The sequence below is a fragment of the Camelina sativa genome, chromosome 11 (assembly GCF_000633955.1).
Source record: "Camelina sativa cultivar DH55 chromosome 11, Cs, whole genome shotgun sequence".
In the NCBI taxonomy this organism is placed as follows: domain Eukaryota; kingdom Viridiplantae; phylum Streptophyta; class Magnoliopsida; order Brassicales; family Brassicaceae; genus Camelina; species Camelina sativa.
The window spans coordinates 29,694,823-29,713,353 of NC_025695.1; the positions used below are offsets into that span (position 1 = coordinate 29,694,823).

Below are 18,531 nucleotides of genomic sequence, written 5' to 3' on the forward strand. Positions count from 1 at the left end.
AAAAATAAAATTTATAATTTATATAAATTATCTTATCCAAATGGTAGCCTCAATATTTTAGACTAAATATTTATACTTAAATTTATATTAAAATTACTTATTTTATTAAATTTGTATTATTAGTTCTTAAAAATATTTATTTTATTTATTTTGGTCATAAATAAAAGAAGTTAAAGATTAAGAAGACCACTTTACAAATAAAATAGTTCACATCTATTTATAGAGGAAAAAATAGAGTTCCTCTAAAAATAGAGAAAAAATAGCAATCGCTATTATAGAAGTGAAAATAGAGATCTATTGGAGTAAAACTACTCTATAATAAAGTTTACAGGTGAAAATAGAGAACTATTGGAGATGCTCTTAGAGCAAAAATCACATCTATTATAGAATTCTTCTATTTTAGAGGTAAAAATAAAGAAAACCATTCAAGATGGTCTTACAAACAAAAGATGAAAGTTCTCATTTAGGCTATGTTGAATATTTTCTCGTTCATTTAGGCTATGTTGAATATTTTCTCGTTAAGAGATTTTTGGCTGAACTTCGAGACAAATTGTTATGAGTTGATCAAGATGGTGCATATCACAATTGAATGTGTCTACGATTTCATCTTATTGTAAGGTATATTCATTATTTGATAGGTTTGTTTTTCATCGTTATTTTTAATTTTATATTCTCTCTTCTTATGTATCGATGTTCTAGGATTTATTTTTGTTTTTAAAAATTGATTTTGTAAAAAGTTAAACTGATTTTTCTACTTCATATTTTTTTTTCATACATAGCATCTATTTAATAGTTTATATTTTCTCATTCTACTAAAAAATAATTAGAAATTAATTTACCAATAAAAATTTAATTTTTTTTAATATGCGTAAGATAATATCTAAACATCAATTTATTAGGAATAGGGAGTAGTAGATAATTTCTTTTTACTGTTTACGTTCGTATGAATACTGTTCATCATGTTTTGAGGACTCCTTTTTCACGAAGAGGAAATGATTAAAAAGAAAACATGCGCGCGAGTGGAAGTGACGCACTTAGTTAGTGCGTGTGGATCGAGTGAAAGTGAACACGTGGGACAGACAGATCACACTGAAACACAACTCCGACATCTTGTCGGATCTTATGTAAAGCGTTGGGACCCACTCTCATAATCATCTCTCACCACGAAAACCATCTTTTTGCTCTCAATAATTGTCGCCCCCATTGCCGTGTCTCTTCCACTCTCTGTGTCAGCTCTTGAGATACACGTCTTTCACTTTCTAAGCTTTTGGGAGCGTCTACAAAACGGTTTTTATAATATGATGTTTGTTGATTAGCAAATACTCCTCTATCCCACAAATATCGATATTTTGGTATATCCTTGTTTGATATTTTGGTATATTTTTTGTCACACAAAAATTAATGTTTTATAAATTTTAAGAAGTAATCATTCAAAATATTTAAAATTTTGAATTGTTATTAGTTTATATTTTCTCTTTCTACCAAAAAGTAATTATAAATTAATTTACAAATAAAAATTAAAATTTTTCTTAATATGTATGAAAATGTCAGAACATCCATGTATATGAGACAGAAAGAGTAGATTAACAAATAAATAATCTATATTTATCCAGCTCTTCTATTCTATTTGTTGTTTCATTTTATTGTTCAAATACGTTTTAAAGTTGTCTTTATTCCGTTTTTGTAGTTGTTGTTTTCAATTTTTCATATAATGGTCAAGTACAATACAATATGAAATTGTATTGTACTGTTCTTCTAAAATTAAAATGATTTGATTGAGGTTTGCAAGATAACAGTTATTAATCTTATTTTCACTGTTTCTATAGAAAAATAATCTTTTTTTTTTTGCATACTCTACAACATTATAGCTAAGGTTATGATTATGTGATGACACTTATAGTCTGTTACAACCAATCATAATTCGGATTATGATTATTGAAATTACATGCTTCAATCATTGTAAGACAAATGTTCATAAAAACACAAGTTAGCCTTCATAAAAGATAAGTTGAAAAGAAAGGAAATATTATTATTAGATGATAAAAAGTAGTAGGCAGTTAAAGGCATCAAATAATTTATAGTAACAAGTTAAGCATTGATTGAGGCAGATGGATGGTTACACATGCATGATAAGGAGCAGGCGAGTGAGGAAACCACACAACACGCACGGTCACGCGGGGATGACCCACATGCTCCAATCTCCATGCCCCTCCATGTTACTGTACGCAAAGTGGTTATACTTATCAAATACACTCGTCTTGACCAATATTGCTGCTCAAACTTATTAAATGCAGAAATTTTATTTCTTAAAGGCAAAAGCAGATACACATTTTTAAAGGTTTTACTGACGGAATCAAAATAAAAGTAATAGCTTTAAAAATGTCATTGTTGATGAAAGTAGAAACCATGATGATGATGATGATGATATTATATCTTGGCAAATATTCATCTTCACACGTATATCATTGGTTCATAACCGTTGGTTGGTCCACAACTTTGAACAAGTTCAGATTCTTTTGGATTGTGTTTTGTACCAACCACTCGAATTAGTCAATATTCCATTATATCCAACCTCAAATACTATTTTCCTTTTTTTTTCCTGAACTATATGTATAGATTTTTTTTTATAAAAAATATGTGACAAATAATTGGCTACATACACTATTGGAGATTTGACTCAGCTCGGTATTGGCGTAACTAATCGAGATACTATTTTGTATTTTCTATGGGATACTTTTTTTCTTGACATCTTGCATTATACATGAAGTTTTGATGATTATTATATGACGTACTTGATAAAGACAAAACGAAGTACAAATTTTAATATTTATCAACTTTGAAATGCTAGATATACACGATATACAAAAACAGAACATCAGGTAAGTGCAAACACGCGTTATCCGTATACAAAAACATTCACTTAATCGGAGATTACTTTCTCATAGTGACCGGACATTTGTATTGGTTTTAATTAATGACATTGGCTTTAAATCTTCAGACACAAACACATATACATGTGTACACTTTGAAAGCAGATTTGACCATCTTATATACTTGGGTTCTTTCTTGTAAGAAAAAAAACTAAAATGTGCCCCTTTTTTTTTGTTTTTAAGAAAACATAAATATTGATTATTGAGCAGGTACAAAAAGAAAGACATATCAAAGGCGAAAGGGGGGACACACAAGTTGGAAGATAAAGTAATAGAAAACCCAAAAAAACAAAGAAACAATAATGATGGATTGTAATGAGCCACCTGACAAAATCTCATCATTCAAAGTACTATATTAACCCCCCCCTCTTCTTATTCTTCTTCAACACCTCACCTCACATCTCTCTTTCTCCCACAACAAAGAGTCCTAAAGATCATTTACTTCAAGTTGAAACAACCCATCTGTATCATCTTTCTGGCTATTTTCATTCTCTAACTCAAAAAAAAAAAAAGATCAAACCTTTCTTCTTCTTCAAACTGTTGAGTTCCTTGAGGATGATGATGGGAAAAGAAGATCTCGGTTTAAGCCTAAGCTTAGGGGTTTCACAAAATAACCATCCTCTTCAGCTGAATCTGAATCAAAACTCTTCTTTATCAAACAATCTCCAGAGATTTCCATGGAACCAAACATTTGATCCTACATCAGGTACATACACTTAGGAAAATCTCAGATATTCTCTGTTTTTTTTTTTTTTTTTCAAAGAAACAGAACAGATCTCAAATTTTAAAGGATTACGCTTTTCTTCTTCTTCTTCTCCGATAGAGATCTCAAACCTAAAAATTTGATTGCTCTTTTTTTTTTTTTTTGCAGATCTTCGCAAGATAGACGTGAATAGTTTCCCATCGACTGCGAACTGCGAGGAAGAAGCAGGAGTCTCGTCTCCAAACAGCACGATCTCGAGCACCATCAGCGGGAAGAGGAGTGAGAGAGAAGGTATCTCCGGAACCGGCGACGACCACGACGAGATCACTCCGGATCGAGGGTATTCGCGTGGAACCTCCGACGAAGATGATGACGGCGGCGAAACGTCGAGGAAGAAGCTCAGGTTATCAAAAGATCAGTCTGCTTTTCTCGAAGAGACCTTCAAAGAACACAACACTCTCAATCCCGTAAGTGTTAGAAAAAAGTAAGAAAATCTGAAATAAGTGGTATTATCGTAATTACTGTGAAATTAACAAGGTTATTATTGTAATTTTGCAGAAACAGAAGCTAGCTTTGGCCAAGAAGCTGAACTTGACGGCAAGACAAGTGGAAGTGTGGTTCCAGAACAGAAGAGCAAGGTGAGATTTTTCTTGTCTGAACCTCTAGTCGTAGATTACGTTTATATCCCTATGTAGGAGTTTTATTTACAAAAGTCCGGTTTTGATTTTTACAGAACCAAGTTAAAGCAAACGGAGGTAGATTGCGAGTACTTGAAACGGTGCGTAGAGAAGCTAACGGAAGAGAATCGGAGACTTCAGAAAGAGGCAATGGAGCTTCGAACTCTCAAGCTGTCTCCACAGTTCTACGGCCAGATGACTCCACCAACTACACTCATCATGTGTCCTTCGTGCGAGCGTGTGGCTGGCCCATCATCATCATCATCTAACCACCACCACCAAAATCACAGGCTCGTCTCGATCAACCCGTGGGTTGCTTGTGCTGGTCAGGTGGCTCATGGGCTGAATTTTGAAGCCTTGCGTCCACGATCGTGAATTTAATTTTGAAGCCTTGCGTCCACGATCGCGAATTGAATTTAATTGGTCTTACCTGTGTCACACAGGCTGTGTGTGGGGGTCATTGTAATTTTGGATGATTGGCCTTTCTCATGAACTAGTCTTATCATGTATGATGCAACCTTAAAAAAATATATTTAAATTTAGCAAAAATTTAGTTACAGACGTGCAATTTTAACCAAATTTATGAAAATGAAACTCTCTTTTTGATATCAAACAGGAGTTCTAAATTAAACCAACAAATTCACAGACGTTTTCTTGATAAATCCCGTCTCCGGTTCGTGATTATGGTGTAAAGTGTAGCTTAGTTACAATTTTTAACGAAATGATATAATCTTCTGACCTAATTTGTAACATGTCTGGATGAGTATGAGATGTGTTTTTTTAACTTCAGATTTGCTGATTTTCTCATATATTAGGACACGTTCTTAAAGATTAAAAGATCGTTTAACCTTTTGTTCCACGACAACTAAACAAATTGTTTGGCTCCTAGTGGTTTGATAGCGTTCTAAACAATTGTATGAGCAACTCTTATTGGGTCTTAGTAGTTAATGGGCTGTACTGTTATATCGGCCCATATTTATAGTCTTCGTCGTCGTTTTCATATTCCAATGTAGTACTGCGAAGCTCTCCTTCTTCTCTGTTCAATTCTCAAGTCTCTCCTTTTTTCGATTTTCTTAACGAAATCTTTCGCCAATCGCTGATCCTATAGTGACCCAGATGCTAAATCACTTGATTTCTCGTCTGGTTTCTCCCTCATTACGATCTCATCCCTCAAAAATCTCAGCTTTACGGTTTTCCACAACTGTCTCAGCCGCCGAGAGACTATACGACCAGCTTCAGGGATGCACGACCAATCTCGAGAAGCAATTAGCCTCGGCTAAGGTGAAATTGGACTCTGCTTGTATCAACGAGGTGATAAGAAGATGCCATCCAAATCAATTCCAATCGGGTCTTAGATTTTTCATATGGGCAGGAACTCAATCCAGCCATAGACACAGTCCTTTTATGTATAGCAAAGCTTGCGACTTTCTTAAGATTAGAGCAAACCCAGGTTTGATCAAGGACGTTGTTGAAGCTTATCGTAAAGAGGAATGCTTTGTTAGTGTTAAGACGATGAGGGTTGTTCTGACTCTGTGCAATCAAGCGAGACTCGCTGACGAGGCGTTGTGGGTATTGCGGAAGTTTCCTGAATTCGATTTATGCGCAGACACTGTTGCTTATAATTTGGTGATTAGGTTGTTTGCTGATAAGGGAGATCTGAATATGGCTGATATGTTGATGAAAAAGATGGATTGTGTTGATCTTTATCCAGATGTGATTACTTATACATCACTGATCAATGGGTATTGCAATGCTGGTATGATCGATGAAGCTTGGAAGTTGGCTAAGGAGATGAGTAAGAACGATTGCGTGCTTAACACCGTGACGTATTCCAGGATTCTTGAAGGAGTTTGCAAGTCTGGCTCTATGGAGGCAGCGTTAGAGTTGTTGGCTGAAATGGAGAAAGAAGATGGTGGTGGTGGATCTATTAGCCCCAATGCGGTTACTTATACTTTGGTAATTCAAGCGTTTTGTGAGAAGAAGAGGATTAGAGAGGCGTTGTTGGTATTGGATAGAATGGGAGACCGTGGATGCACTCCGAATCGTGTTACTGCTAGTGTTTTGATTCAGGGGGTTTTGGAGAGCGATGAGGATGTTAAGGATCTTTCTAAGTTGATTGATAAATTGGTGAAACTTGGTGGTGTTTCTCTTTCTGAATGTTTTAGTTCGGCTACTGTGTCGCTAATCCGTATGAAAAGATGGGGAGAGGCAGAAAAGATCTTCCGACTGATGTTGGTCCGCGGGATTAGACCTGATGGTCTTGCGTGCAGTCTTGTTCTCAGGGAATTATGTTTATCGGAAAGGTTTCTCGATTGTTTCCTTGTGTATCAAGAAATCGAGAAGGCGGATGTGAAATCAACAATAGACTCAGATATACACGCGAATCTTTTGCTCGGTCTCTGCAAACAGGGGAGTTCTTGGGAAGCTGCCAAGCTCGCCAAATCCATGCTCGATAAGAAATTGAGATTAAGAGTTTCTCATGTTGAGAAAATCATTGAAGCGTTGAAGAAAACTGGTGATGAAGATCTCATGCGTCGTTTCTCTACTGATTGATTTGATTAATTCAGATAGGTTAAGAATAAGGATTCTTGTTGTACAAGAATCAACATTAAGCTTTTTCGATATTGGATAAATTAGTATAGCAATTGAGGTATTTTCTATTCTTAAGGATGCAAGGGCTCCTCGGTCTTGTGGTTGCGTCTTTGTGCGGTTGGTTCTGTAGATACGGTACCACGTGTGTGACTACATCTTGATCCGCTATTTTGAGGTGTCTACCGGGGACACTCACAAACTTCACTTTTCCAGCAACATCTAGTGTTTTCAGACCGATCCAATCCTCTGTATAGAGCTTTGTCTGTTAAGCAGGGAGAACATTTTCCAAGTCACCATCCGGGTAAAACCCGAACCAAGTTGACTCATTTGGAACAATAACCTGGTCGTCTTGAAACTGTAAAGCAAAACAGAATGGTGAAGAGGGGAAACAACAGATACAAGTTGAAAAGTAGTCATGGTTGTGAAGAGACCAAACCTTGACAAGAACCAGGTTGTGTAAACTGGCAAAACGCTTTTTGTAAGTTGAGTTTCTTTGGTTTGGTGACCCATTGTTAAGCCTAGGTAGATACTTAGAGCTTTCCAAGTACTTTGTCATATCCTGAGAAACAACAAAAAGAAATCAAAGAGTTTGTGGACTCTCTGTTAAAACTATATGTTGCTGTTTTGATCATTAAATACATATTTGTGTTGTAAAACATTTGGAGTGGACTTTCATAACCGGCCCGTTACATGTCTTATTCTGTAAGGCCCATCGGCCCTTCTTCCTTATGTCAAAGTCGGTTTAGGAATTAGGAAGATAAGGCTTAGCCTTCTACTATATATATGATGTACTAATCGATTCATTAATAATAATAAGAAGAGAATACATCTTTCGAGTTTCTCTAACTTTCATAACACGTTATCAGCACGATTTGTTCTAAAGTCCAACTGAGAAAAACCCTAAAACCCTAAACCGCTGCCGCTCACCATCCTTGTTCGTTCAAGCTCTCAAACGGAGGATAAGCTCGTGACTAGTTCGTAAGTTCGCGGGTTCGTGATCAGCTTTCTGTTCGTGATCAAGGCGGGTTCATGGTTTAGTTCCTGTTCGTGATTGGTTCGTGTGTTTGTCGAGTTCAAGTTCGAGGTTCGTGAATCAACCCAAAGTAAATCCAAGGTCTTTAGCTCCCGGATCAATTCCAGTCAACCTCCAAACGGTGGAAGGTAAACAAATCAAACCTCTTTAGAACCTATGAATCGAACCTNGAAGCTGCCAAGCTCGCCAAATCCATGCTCGATAAGAAATTGAGATTAAGAGTTTCTCATGTTGAGAAAATCATTGAAGCGTTGAAGAAAACTGGTGATGAAGATCTCATGCGTCGTTTCTCTACTGATTGATTTGATTAATTCAGATAGGTTAAGAATAAGGATTCTTGTTGTACAAGAATCAACATTAAGCTTTTTCGATATTGGATAAATTAGTATAGCAATTGAGGTATTTTCTATTCTTAAGGATGCAAGGGCTCCTCGGTCTTGTGGTTGCGTCTTTGTGCGGTTGGTTCTGTAGATACGGTACCACGTGTGTGACTACATCTTGATCCGCTATTTTGAGGTGTCTACCGGGGACACTCACAAACTTCACTTTTCCAGCAACATCTAGTGTTTTCAGACCGATCCAATCCTCTGTATAGAGCTTTGTCTGTTAAGCAGGGAGAACATTTTCCAAGTCACCATCCGGGTAAAACCCGAACCAAGTTGACTCATTTGGAACAATAACCTGGTCGTCTTGAAACTGTAAAGCAAAACAGAATGGTGAAGAGGGGAAACAACAGATACAAGTTGAAAAGTAGTCATGGTTGTGAAGAGACCAAACCTTGACAAGAACCAGGTTGTGTAAACTGGCAAAACGCTTTTTGTAAGTTGAGTTTCTTTGGTTTGGTGACCCATTGTTAAGCCTAGGTAGATACTTAGAGCTTTCCAAGTACTTTGTCATATCCTGAGAAACAACAAAAAGAAATCAAAGAGTTTGTGGACTCTCTGTTAAAACTATATGTTGCTGTTTTGATCATTAAATACATATTTGTGTTGTAAAACATTTGGAGTGGACTTTCATAACCGGCCCGTTACATGTCTTATTCTGTAAGGCCCATCGGCCCTTCTTCCTTATGTCAAAGTCGGTTTAGGAATTAGGAAGATAAGGCTTAGCCTTCTACTATATATATGATGTACTAATCGATTCATTAATAATAATAAGAAGAGAATACATCTTTCGAGTTTCTCTAACTTTCATAACACGTTATCAGCACGATTTGTTCTAAAGTCCAACTGAGAAAAACCCTAAAACCCTAAACCGCTGCCGCTCACCATCCTTGTTCGTTCAAGCTCTCAAACGGAGGATAAGCTCGTGACTAGTTCGTAAGTTCGCGGGTTCGTGATCAGCTTTCTGTTCGTGATCAAGGCGGGTTCATGGTTTAGTTCCTGTTCGTGATTGGTTCGTGTGTTTGTCGAGTTCAAGTTCGAGGTTCGTGAATCAACCCAAAGTAAATCCAAGGTCTTTAGCTCCCGGATCAATTCCAGTCAACCTCCAAACGGTGGAAGGTAAACAAATCAAACCTCTTTAGAACCTATGAATCGAACCTGATCTCTTAAATCTAAAGGAACATTAAAATCTACAAGTAAACAATCAACAAACAAGTTCATAAGCCTTGAATCCCTAAAAACCCTAAAACCCTAAAACATTAAAATCCGATTTCTATGAGGTTTTAGGATTGTTTAGATTGTTTGAAATTGAACCAATTATGCTATAATTAAAATCCGGTTGTGATTGTTTGTTTGATTGAGAATTGGTTGCTTGAAACCTTAGAACTAAAACCTAAAATTTGAAATTCATAGAGAAAATATTAATCTGGTTGTTCTAGGTTGTTTAAATCCGATTGTTCTTGATTGTTTGTTTAAAAATCAAAACTCTAAAATTAAAACTTAAAATCGGAATTGTTCTATGTTTGCATGAAAAAATCAAAACAAAATTAGGATAACTTCCAAATTAATTCTAGACATTATCCTAAAAGCCTAGAAAATATTTCCTAAAATTTTGTCATTATCCTGTTTTAAGAAAAATGAAATCTTATCTAAGTTAAAGGAAAATTGCTAAAACCTGAAATTATGTGCATATTTCCTGTTCATACTAGAATTTTTCTAGGATTATATTTTCAAGCATGTTAAGCCACGAAATTAAGCATAAAGGCAAAGCATGTTTCGGTCTCATATACCGCGTGGCCTAGTTTGATATAATGGCATGTTTCGGTCTCAAATACCGCATGACCTAGTTTAATATTAAATCCATGGTTCGGTCTTAAATACCGCATGGCCTAAGACCAAAATAATTGCATGGTTCGATCTCAAATACCGCATGATAATAATTGGATGCATGTTTTGTATTTTATAATGGGCATTGGATACTAAGATTAACCTGAAATCAAAGGACCTATGTGAGTGCATTAAGGATGATAATAATTGCACTGAGAAAAATAGATATAAGGCGATTTTGCACATACGCCATCATCTTGCTGAGAGTCTCAAGAACCAATACCTTACCATAGAGAATCCTCCTGACCTTTGGACAGAGTTGAAAAACAGATATGGACACCAATAGACTGTGCTCCTATGAAAGGATCAATTCGATTGGAAAAATCTAAGGATCCAGGATTTTAAATCCGTGGATGAGTATAATTCAGAGCTATTTAAGATAGTCTCGATCTTGAAATTATGTGGTAAGGAAGTTACTAAGGAAGACTTGCTAGAGAAAACATTCCCAACCTTTCACACTAATAACATACTGCTTCAGCAACATTATCGTGAAAAGGGGTTTAAGACATATGCAAGTCTAATCTCGTGTTTGCTATTTGCTGAGCAGAACAATGAGTTATTACTAATGAACAGTGCAATGAGACCTCCTGGTTCTGCCCTATTACCAGAAGCCCATAATGTTGATATGACCAAGAAAGAGCCTCAAGGACCTAAAGAAATTAAAGAGTCCAACTACGTCCATAGAGACAAGTATCACGACCGTGGCCGTGGTAGAGGACGTAGTGGTCGTGGCAATTACCAAGGAAATAATTATGATGGTCATGGCCGTGGGAATCGATCAGACTTCGGTTGTGGTCGAGGTAGAGGCCGCGGAATTTTCAAACCGCAACATAAGACCAAATCCATTTGCCATAGATGTGGTATGGAGAATCATTGGGTAAAGACATGCAAAACACCTAAGCACCTTGTTGATCTCTATAAAGAGAGTTTGAAAAAAGAAGAGAATCCAAAAGATAACCTGGTTCATCTCGATGGTGAAGAAGATTTCGACCATGAGAATGATGACCAATTGGATAATAAGACTTCAGATTGTCTAGGAGAGGATAATTAAATTTAAAATTGTCTTGATTTAATTTTTATGCTTTGATTTTTATTGAATTATGATTTTGGTTTAAATTCAATTATATTATTACCTTTAAATATGCATTTGTTATGCTTTTATGGCTAAAACATAATTCTTGTCCATATTGAGAAATGGCTGAGGACAAGAATATACTTGTGGTTGATAGTGGATCAAGCCACACAATTTTGAAAGATAAGAGATATTTTGCATAATCTCATTTTGAAAAATGCCAATATTAGCACAATAGCGGGTATAGCAAGTTTAATTGAAGGCTACGGCCAGACACATATTTTATTACCAAATGGCACACATCTTGAACTAAGTGATGCCTTATATTCACTCAGCTCAAAGAGGAGCTTATTAAGTTTTAAAGACATTCGTTTGAATGGTTTCCATCTTGAAACAAAGGGTGAAGGAAACAAAGAGTTCCTATATATTACTGAAATCACCCAAGGACATAAGAAAGTCCTAGAGACTATACCTGCACTAGCCACTGGTCTTTACCATGCTAAGATAAATATGATAGAGGCTAATTTGGCAATGAATAAGATGTTAAATGAACAATTCACTTTATGGCATGACCGGCTTGGCCATCCGGGTTCTAACATGATGCGTAAGCTAATTATGAATTCAAATGGGCACACTCTTAAAGAGAGACGAGTTATCCTTAAAAATTTCACTTGTGTAGCATGTACACAAGGGAAACTCATTATAACGTCATCACCAGTCAAAGTAACTAAAGAGATTTTCCACTTAAGACTATACGTCTAGACAATGCTGGTGAATTTACATCCCAAGCGTTTAATGAATATTGTATGTCCATGGGGGTAAGTGTGGAACATCTTGTGGCACATGTACATACACAAAATGGATTAGCTGAATCCTTTATTAAACATATTCAATTGATTGCTCGACCATTACTCCTAAGGTCGAAGCTTCCTGTGTCGGCATGAAGACAAGCAGTATTGCATGCAGCAGAACTTATACGCATCAGGCCATCTAGTGAGCATAAATATTTGCCATCCCAATTACTAACGGATCATGAGCCAGACATATCCCATCTAAAGACATTCGAGTGTGTCGTTTATGTACCGATTGCACCATCACAGAGAACTAAGATGAGATCTCAAAGGAGGATGGGAATATATGTTGGATATGATTCTCCCACCATTATTAAGTATCTAGAGCCAACTACCAGTGATTTATTTAAGGCCAGATACGTGGATTGTCAGTTTGCTGAATCCGAATTTCCTATGTTGGGTGGAGAGACAAACAAGCTGGTTAAAGAAATATCATGGAATCAAACATCCTTAAATTGGCAAGATCCTCAGACTCTAGCATGTGAGGCAGAGGTCCAAAAAATTATACGTTTACAAAAGCTAGCTAATCAATTGCCAAATCCCTTTGCTGACCCAAAGAGAGTTATGAAATCGTACATACCAGCTTGTAATGCACCAGTACGTATTGATGTTTAAAAAGAACACAATCAAGTTGCTACAGAGTTTAAGGCACGTTTGAAACGTGGTAGACCAATAGGTTCCAAAGATAAGAACCCTCGGAAATCAAAGAAAGGTGCAAAACAAACCGAGGTTAAGGAAATTATAGACATGGCCGCGGAAAATCCTAAGGCACCGAATGAGGTTTGGGACGCTGAACCTCAAGGACCTGAAGGTATTGATAATAATGAGATCTCAATCAAATATCATGTCTGGAATACAATGGAACCGTAAAGATGTCGACATCAATGAAATATTTGCATACAAGGTAGCACTTGAAATAAATGAGGATCATGAACCCACGTCCATATTAGAGTGCACTCAAAGTAAAGAATGGATAAAATGGAAAGAAGCCATTGACGTGGAGTTAAGTTCATTAAAGAAAAGGAATGTGTTTGGTCCGATCTTAAGGACACCATTCGATATAAAGCCAGTTGGACACAAATGGGTCTTTGTAAGAAAGAGAAATGAGAATAATGAAATCGTGAGATATAAGGCACGATTTGTAGCACAAGGATTCTCTCAAAGACCAGGAATAGATTATGAGGAGACATACTCCCCTGTGATGGATGCAACGACTTTTAGATTTTTAATAAGTCTGGCTATAAGAGAAAAACTTGATTTGCGGCTAATGGATGTAGTGACTGCATATTTATATGGTCCACTGGATAATGAGATTTATATGAGATTACCAGAGGGTATTGAGCTTAAAGATAAGAATGGTTCTCGAGAACAATACTGCATAAGGCTAGACAAACCCCTTTATGGACTGAAACAAAGTGGACGAATGTGGTACAATAGACTAAGTGAGTACCTAGCCAAAGAGGGCTATAAGAATGATCCCATCAGTCCATGTATTTTTATAAAGAAGTTTGCAAACAAAGGGTTTGTAATCATAGCAGTATATGTGGATGATTTAAATATCCTAGGAACCTCTGGGGAAATCGCCCAAACAGTTGAATATCTCAAGAAAGAATTTGAAATGAAAGATCTAGGTAAAACTAAGTTCTGTTTGGGATTGCAGCTTGAGTACATAAATGATGGAATCCTTGTGCATCAAATGGAATATACCGAAAAGGTACTCAAGAGATTTAATATGGACCAAGCTCACCCATTTCCTAGCCCAATGGTTGTGAGAAGCTTGAATTTGGACAGTGATCCATTTGGTCCAAGGAAGGACGATGAACCACACTAGACCAGACATATGTTTTGCCGTGAACCTCATAGCTAGATTTAGCTCTTGTCCAATCCAAAGGCACTGGAACGGTATCAAACATGTATTACGTTACCTACTAGGAACGCTTGATTTGGGTTTATTTTATACTAACTATAACAAAGAAGGTTTAGTTGGTTTTGCTGATGCAGGTTACTTATCGGATCCACACAATTCAAAGTCTCAGACCGGCTATGTATTTACACACGGTGGTACAGCGATCTCATGGCGTTCTATGAATCAGAGCATTATGGCCACTTCATCTAATCATGCGGAAATCCTAGCTATTCATGAAGCCAGCCATGAGTGTGTTTGGTTGAGATTGATGACTCAACATATCAGGACAAATTGTGGCATGGCCGACGATAAGGAGCCGATGGTACTATATGAAGATAATACGGCTTGCATCGCACAACTCAAGGAAGGATATATCAAGGGAGATCGGACGAAGCACATTTTACCCAAGTTCTTCTTCACACAAGAACTACAAAAGGCCGGAGAAGTTCAAGTGGTACAAGTTCAGTCCTGCGACAACTCAGCCGATCTCTTCACCAAATCACTACCGACATCAATATTCAAGAAGCTCACACACCAGATTGGAATACGGAGACTTAAGGACTTTTAGTGATGCTTAGAACAGGGGGAGCAATGAGTGCTGTACTCTTTTTCCTTCACCATGGTTTTGTCCCACTGGGTTTTCCTGGTAAAGTTTTAATGAGGCAGCACCCCCAAGCGTATTGCGCTGATCCTTTAGCATCGGCACAATTATGTCATCCAAGGGGGAGTGTTGTAAAACACTTGCAGTGGACTTCCATAACCGGCCCGTTACATGTCTTATTCTGTAAGGCCCATCGAGCCTTCTTCCTTATGTCAAAGTCCGTTTAGGAATTAGGAAGATAAGGCTTAACCTTCTACTATATATATGATGTACTAATTGATTCATTAATAATAATAAGAAGAGAATACATCTTTCCAGTTTCTCTAACTTTCATAGCAATTTGTTGATTTTGCAATTTTTCTTATAATTATAAACTATGGAGAATAGAGACATACCGTAGGGATTTTGAAATAACCACTAGGAGCAAGATGATCCTGCAGAGTCATTAAAGATTTGAATTCATTTATTAATTGAGGATTTAATCATGTCATCTATATAGAGAGATAGAGAAACATACTTGAACGAGGTCGCTATAGAGATTTCCCTTGATAATCTCATCAATCTGCTTACAATATGGTCCGGACTTAAACCAAAAAAAGAAAAAACAAATAGAGTAAATGTGTGATTGATTAAAATCAAAAGAGCTTGGGAGGAAAAAACAAAAGAGAGCTTACATTAGCATGAGGACCAGCTAAGGATATATAGTTGTAAACAGGAGGCCCACCGTCGTAAGAATTAGATGAAAAATGGATAATTTCGATTGGTTTTTATATTTCCAGTATGACGGTGTTGATTAGTTTCTATATTCTTGCATAAGCATTTACATTCAGCGGCAGATCTAGAACATTTTTTTTTAATTTGAATGTATGCTAAATTTTATTCAAATAAAAAAAATCTTTTGTACAATAATTACGTCCGTGGGTTGATAGAGTTTGAAAGAATTGAAAGAATCATAAAAAACTAAATTAAAAAACAAGCTCTAATCGAGAGGAGCCTAAGGACGTGTGTGGAACCAAACTTGCTGTCCATCCATGAGTTTGTCAGGGCGGAGACGGCGTATAGAAAGTATCTTATCTAGAACAAATTTTTATTAGATGTAAAAACTTATATATATTAATATATTAAATTTTATATATAATAAGAAAATAAAATTAGTTAATATAAATGAAGATGCAAAAATATATCCATTTTGCTATGATTATTTATTTTAATTGTAGTATAAAATTTATCATAAAAAACAAGAGAATTGCAACAAAAATTTAATAATAAGTATTATGCAAATATAATGCAAAGCTTAAGTAAATATTATGCAAAAAGAGTAGTTATTTTGCATTGAAAATACAATTCAATTGGAAAGAAGTAAAACTCATAAAAACTATTTATATATAAATATATAATAAAAATATGTAGTTATATTTTTTTTAATCCAAATATGAAGAAGAAATATTGAATGGATGCAAAGAAATATAAGTGAATAGGTGCATAAGTAGTATCATACTACATAAACTCACTTGCACCCTCATCTTTGCATTTGCATTAACTTTTTTTTTTGTTGCATTTGCATAGTCATTAACTTCTTTTGTTGCATTTGCATTAACTACATGTTTCGGTGTTTCCTAGTTCTTTCCTTGTTCTGGAGATACGGTACGACGTGTGTGACTACATCTTGATACGCCATATCGAGGTGTCCACCCGGTACACTCACAAACTTCACTTTTCCAGCAGTATCCAGTGTTTTCAGACCAATCCAGTCCTCGGTATAGAGCTTTGTCTGTTGAGCAGGGAGAACATGTTCGAAGTCTCCATCCGGATAAAACCCCAACCAAGTTGATTCATTTGGAACAATAACCTTATCGTCTTGAAACTGTAAAACAAAAACAGAATCATGAAGAAAGGAATCAAAAGATAGTTGAAAAGTAGTCATATGATTTTGAAGAAAACAAACCTTGACAAGAACCAGGTTGTGTAAACTGGCGAAACGGTCTCTGTAAGTTGAGTTTTTTTTGGTTTGGTATCTCATTGCTAAGCTTAGGTAGATACTTTGAGCTTTCCAAGTACATTGTTATATCCTGATAAATCAAAAACAAATAACTTTTGTGATATATCTGTTAAAATATTATGTTGTTGCATGTTTTCATCATTAATTACTTATGGTGAATAGAACGACATACAGTAGGGATTTTGTAATAACCACTAGGAGCAGCATTCTTCTGCGTGGAGTCATTAAAGATTTTAATTAATTTCTAATTGAGGATATTTAATTATATGATCTATATAGAGAGAAAGAGAAATATACTTGAGCGAAGTCGCTATAGAGACCTCTCTTGATAATCTCATCAAACTTCTTACAATATGGACTGGACTTTAAACCCTCCAAAAAAGTAAAAACACAAACAAATGTTGTTGTTACTGTGATTGATTCAAATCAAATCAACTAAGATGAAAAAACAAAAAAAGAGAGCTTACATTACACATAGGAATAAAAGAAATGCCAGCATGAGGACCAGCCAAAGATATATAGTTGTAAACAGGAGGCCCACCGTCGCAGAACTCGATCAAGCCTCGAGCCACCAGGTTCCCCTGTTCCATCATTCATCATCAACATCCATGAAACTGAAACGTGTAATAATCATCAATAACCGATCTAATATGTTATCAAGAAAATGTAACAAGAACCTGAGATCTTGCAACAATGTTGTATCCTTTACTCAATTCTTTCATTTGCTTCACTTTTTCACATGCTATTTCTGCTTGATGTGCAAGTGGCATGAACATTGAAGTGAATACTCCATTGCCAATTTCTCTGGACTCCATACCAAAAAAAAAAAAAAACCGAGAACCCGATCAAACCAAATACATCATCTTGTTCATGCTATATATAGATCAAGAATAAGGAGTCACATTGCACGTCTTATATATCAAGAATACACAACTCTTCTACATGACCCGATTTTATGGATTATCAAATAAAAGAAAGTGTCCTGGATTGACTTACACGCAAAAGCCAGGTGAGCCAGAGAGGTTATGGAGAAGCAATGTGAAGTTAGCATTTGTATTATCAGAACATCCAGCTATGATTCCATGAAGCATTATGAACGGAACTGAAACAGAGACGTCAACCATGGCTAAGAATGCAACCACCACCGCAACACAAGACCACTTTAAACCTTTCTCCATTTGTAAAACACCAAATATACGAAAGTTCCGATTGGCGTGTATGTTTTTGCGTCTCCAAGAACTTTTGAGATGGGCATACATATATATAGGGGAATACAAAGAGCCTCATGCATGTGGTTGGAAGTTGCGGCCAAGTAAAGAATTAGAAAGAATTAGATGAAACAATGGACGGTTTTGATTGGTTTTATATTTCCAGTATGAAATGGACGGTGCTGATTAGTTGATATATATTCCTGCATGAGAGTTAACTTTTTTTTTTGGTTGCATTTTCCATTAACTTCTTTTGTTGCATTTGCATTAACTCTATGATTCCTAGTTCTTCCTCCTCTAATGATATCATCTCGTTGCCCCCTTTAGTACGTACGTGTATATGTGTTTTTAACATATTTACTACGGTAATTTCATATTACATTATTTGCAATATCTCATAGATCCAATCCATATTGTATTCGAACATTTTTAAGAATAAGATATCTCGAGATAAAATAATTTGTTTAATTGTCTTCTTATAAGTTATAAATAATTTGGAAGAGAAGATTTCAATTATAAGATCTCTTGAAATCTTCTCTTCCAAACTTGTACTTCTCTGATCCATTTGTAAGGCAATCGGCTAAGAATTATTTGCTAAGAATAAGATATCTCGAGATAAAATAATTTGTTTAATTGTCTTCTTATGACAGGTAAATAATTTGCTAAGAATTAAATATCATCTAAAATAC

At 35.9% G+C, this 18,531-nt stretch overlaps 3 protein-coding genes across 3 annotated transcripts; 2 read left to right on the forward strand and 1 right to left on the reverse strand.

Annotated features, from left to right (window-relative positions):
• LOC104724631 (homeobox-leucine zipper protein HAT2) lies at positions 3,302 to 4,867 on the forward strand. Its single transcript, XM_010443169.2, has 4 exons — positions 3,302 to 3,636; positions 3,802 to 4,100; positions 4,192 to 4,271; positions 4,367 to 4,867. Exons 1-4 carry the CDS (start codon positions 3,486 to 3,488, stop codon positions 4,683 to 4,685), a joined length of 849 nt encoding a protein of 282 aa, XP_010441471.1. The 5' UTR covers positions 3,302 to 3,485; the 3' UTR covers positions 4,686 to 4,867.
• LOC104724633 (pentatricopeptide repeat-containing protein At5g47360) lies at positions 5,336 to 6,977 on the forward strand. The gene has a single exon (XM_010443170.2). It carries the CDS (start codon positions 5,427 to 5,429, stop codon positions 6,861 to 6,863), a length of 1,437 nt encoding a protein of 478 aa, XP_010441472.1. The 5' UTR covers positions 5,336 to 5,426; the 3' UTR covers positions 6,864 to 6,977.
• Positions 8,112 to 17,812, reverse strand: LOC104724632 (palmitoyl-protein thioesterase 1-like). The gene is made up of 6 exons (XM_019233283.1): positions 17,631 to 17,812; positions 17,312 to 17,438; positions 17,102 to 17,215; positions 16,932 to 16,997; positions 15,031 to 15,069; positions 8,112 to 8,835 (listed from the first exon to the last, which is right to left on the reverse strand). Exons 1-6 carry the CDS (start codon positions 17,810 to 17,812, stop codon positions 8,542 to 8,544), a joined length of 822 nt encoding a protein of 273 aa, XP_019088828.1. The 3' UTR covers positions 8,112 to 8,541.

Bases quoted from the DNA above. Each gene is read 5' to 3' on its own strand.
- LOC104724631 (XM_010443169.2), top strand. From the start codon at position 3,486: ATGATGATGGGAAAAGAAGATCTCGGTTTAAGCCTAAGCTTAGGGGTT. The intron at 3,637-3,801 runs GTACATACACTT...TTTTTTTTGCAG, and splicing joins AACATTTGATCCTACATCAG to ATCTTCGCAAGATAGACGTG. The intron at 4,101-4,191 runs GTAAGTGTTAGA...GTAATTTTGCAG, and splicing joins AACACAACACTCTCAATCCC to AAACAGAAGCTAGCTTTGGC.
- LOC104724633 (XM_010443170.2), top strand. From the start codon at position 5,427: ATGCTAAATCACTTGATTTCTCGTCTGGTTTCTCCCTCATTACGATCT.
- LOC104724632 (XM_019233283.1), bottom strand. From the start codon at position 17,812: ATGGAGAAAGGTTTAAAGTGGTCTTGTGTTGCGGTGGTGGTTGCATTC. The intron at 15,070-16,931 runs GTATATTTCTCT...ATGACTCTGCAG, and splicing joins TCTATAGCGACTTCGCTCAA to GATCATCTTGCTCCTAGTGG. The intron at 8,836-15,030 runs GTATGTCTCTAT...GTTGTTTCTCAG, and splicing joins GTTATTTCAAAATCCCTACG to GATATGACAAAGTACTTGGA.